At 48.0% G+C, this 1,506-nt stretch overlaps 1 protein-coding gene across 1 annotated transcript; it reads right to left on the bottom strand.

Annotated features, from left to right (window-relative positions):
• Positions 1-251: 251 nt before the first annotated feature.
• LOC139832644 (uncharacterized) lies at positions 252-1,039 on the bottom strand. Its single transcript, XM_071822451.1, has 3 exons — positions 863-1,039; positions 659-766; positions 252-581 (listed from the first exon to the last, which is right to left on the bottom strand). Exons 1-3 carry the CDS (start codon positions 1,037-1,039, stop codon positions 252-254), a joined length of 615 nt encoding a protein of 204 aa, XP_071678552.1.
• Between the last annotated feature and the right edge of the window lie 467 nt (positions 1,040-1,506).

The raw sequence follows: 1,506 nt of genomic DNA, 5'->3' as shown, positions 1-1,506 counted from the left end.
ACTTGTATTTCACTATCTCTTCGCCAAACTAGTGCGCCTATACATCTGACAAGTGTATTAGGTGTGTTGGGGACACAAGAGACTTCTTGTATCTTAATTGCAGGGTTGCTTGAGAGGGATATCTTTGACCTCTACCTCCCTGAGTTTGATAAACCTTGGGTGATTCACTTAAGGGAAACTTGCTGCTGTTCTACAAACCTCTGCTCTTGGAGGCCCAACACTGTCTACAGGAATAGAAGCGTGCGTAGACATCAGTGCTTCGTAGAGAACTCGTTGAGGTGGTACCTTATTTTTCTCAAGGGAGGTAGAATACCAGATCGGCATGCATATCCAGCATCTTCAAGGCAGAACTTACCCTCAAGGATTTGCAACCCATCAGGCCTTGTCAAGTTGCCGGCCAGGTTGCTCGCCTCATGAGCTGAACCCTCCCACCCAGCAAGCACGTAGGTGAACCTCATTTCGAAATCCACAACTGCTAGCACGTTCTGGCTAGTGTAGTGCTTCCTCCCGCGGAATGCTGCAGACATTGATCTCGGTACCTTTGTAGTCACATGAGTACCATCAATAGTCCCAATGCAATCCTGTCAAAAAGCACACAGTCACGTTTCTGACAGTACCACGCATCTGATAGGTAGAACGAACATGACTTTGTACTCACCCTGAAATAGGGGAACCACCTGTAGCTGTTCTTGATTTTGGGTGGTTTGTTCGTTGATGCCGGCTTGATCATTTCACCTCTGAGCTCCCCAATTGCGTACAACACCTGCTGGAAGTACCGAGAGATGGTCTCCGTGGATCACTTGAATGTGTTATGGATGACTCTCAACCTCTGGTTATAACCCACGACATGAAGAAACATTACGACTTGTTCTTCAACAGAGGTGTGGATGCTATCAGTCAGCAGTCCTCTAGTCCTGAACGTTTTCGCAAGTGCATGAAAAGGGGCTCTTCTCATCTGTAGCACCTGGATAGCCTCGACGTCGTTGTAGTTGTAGATGTGGTTTAGGTTGGCAATCCTCTCCTGATCTCGTTGTAACATAGGACCGTAACTGACGTGAAGAAAAGCAGGATGCCTAACTTCTCTCTTGTGCAGCATCAGGATCCAGGCTTTTATGCAAACGATGAGTGTTGCGGCGTGATGCACAAGCTGCAGCTGGTCGGTCTACTCAACAAGATCTATTGTTGGGGGGATGACCCCCGGTATGCCAAAGGCATGCCAAACCGGATGGTTTGAGCCATCAAGATACCGGTTTAATATTCTTACCGGAGCACAAAGATAAGAGTTTGGCTAAGTGAAGCTAAGCCGGTATCCCCAGGAGGGGTATACCGGAACCGGATAAAGAAGATACCGGAAAGAAGGGCATGTCGGCAAGACTGGTCAAAGATTCTCTTCAGAGCTAGAAGACAAGGATGAGCTAAGCAAAGTAGCTTTAATCGGAGCCCTGGCGCCAAAGAGAAGGGTGAAGCTGAAAGAAGCCGGAGGACGTTGATACGTCTCCGACGTAT

The sequence above is a fragment of the Lolium perenne genome, chromosome 6, assembly GCF_019359855.2.
Source record: "Lolium perenne isolate Kyuss_39 chromosome 6, Kyuss_2.0, whole genome shotgun sequence".
Classification (NCBI taxonomy): Eukaryota; Viridiplantae; Streptophyta; class Magnoliopsida; order Poales; family Poaceae; genus Lolium; species Lolium perenne.
This window is presented reverse-complemented; position numbering and strand designations above follow the sequence as displayed.

What these genes read in the sequence shown, in the direction of transcription:
- LOC139832644 (XM_071822451.1), bottom strand. Translation starts at nt 1,039, where the DNA reads ATGTTACAACGAGATCAGGAGAGGATTGCCAACCTAAACCACATCTAC. An exon ending in CCTCTGTTGAAGAACAAGTC is followed by an intron (nt 767 to 862) that starts GTAATGTTTCTT and finishes CGGTACTTCCAG; the next exon opens with CAGGTGTTGTACGCAATTGG. An exon ending in GGTGGTTCCCCTATTTCAGG is followed by an intron (nt 582 to 658) that starts GTGAGTACAAAG and finishes GCTTTTTGACAG; the next exon opens with GATTGCATTGGGACTATTGA.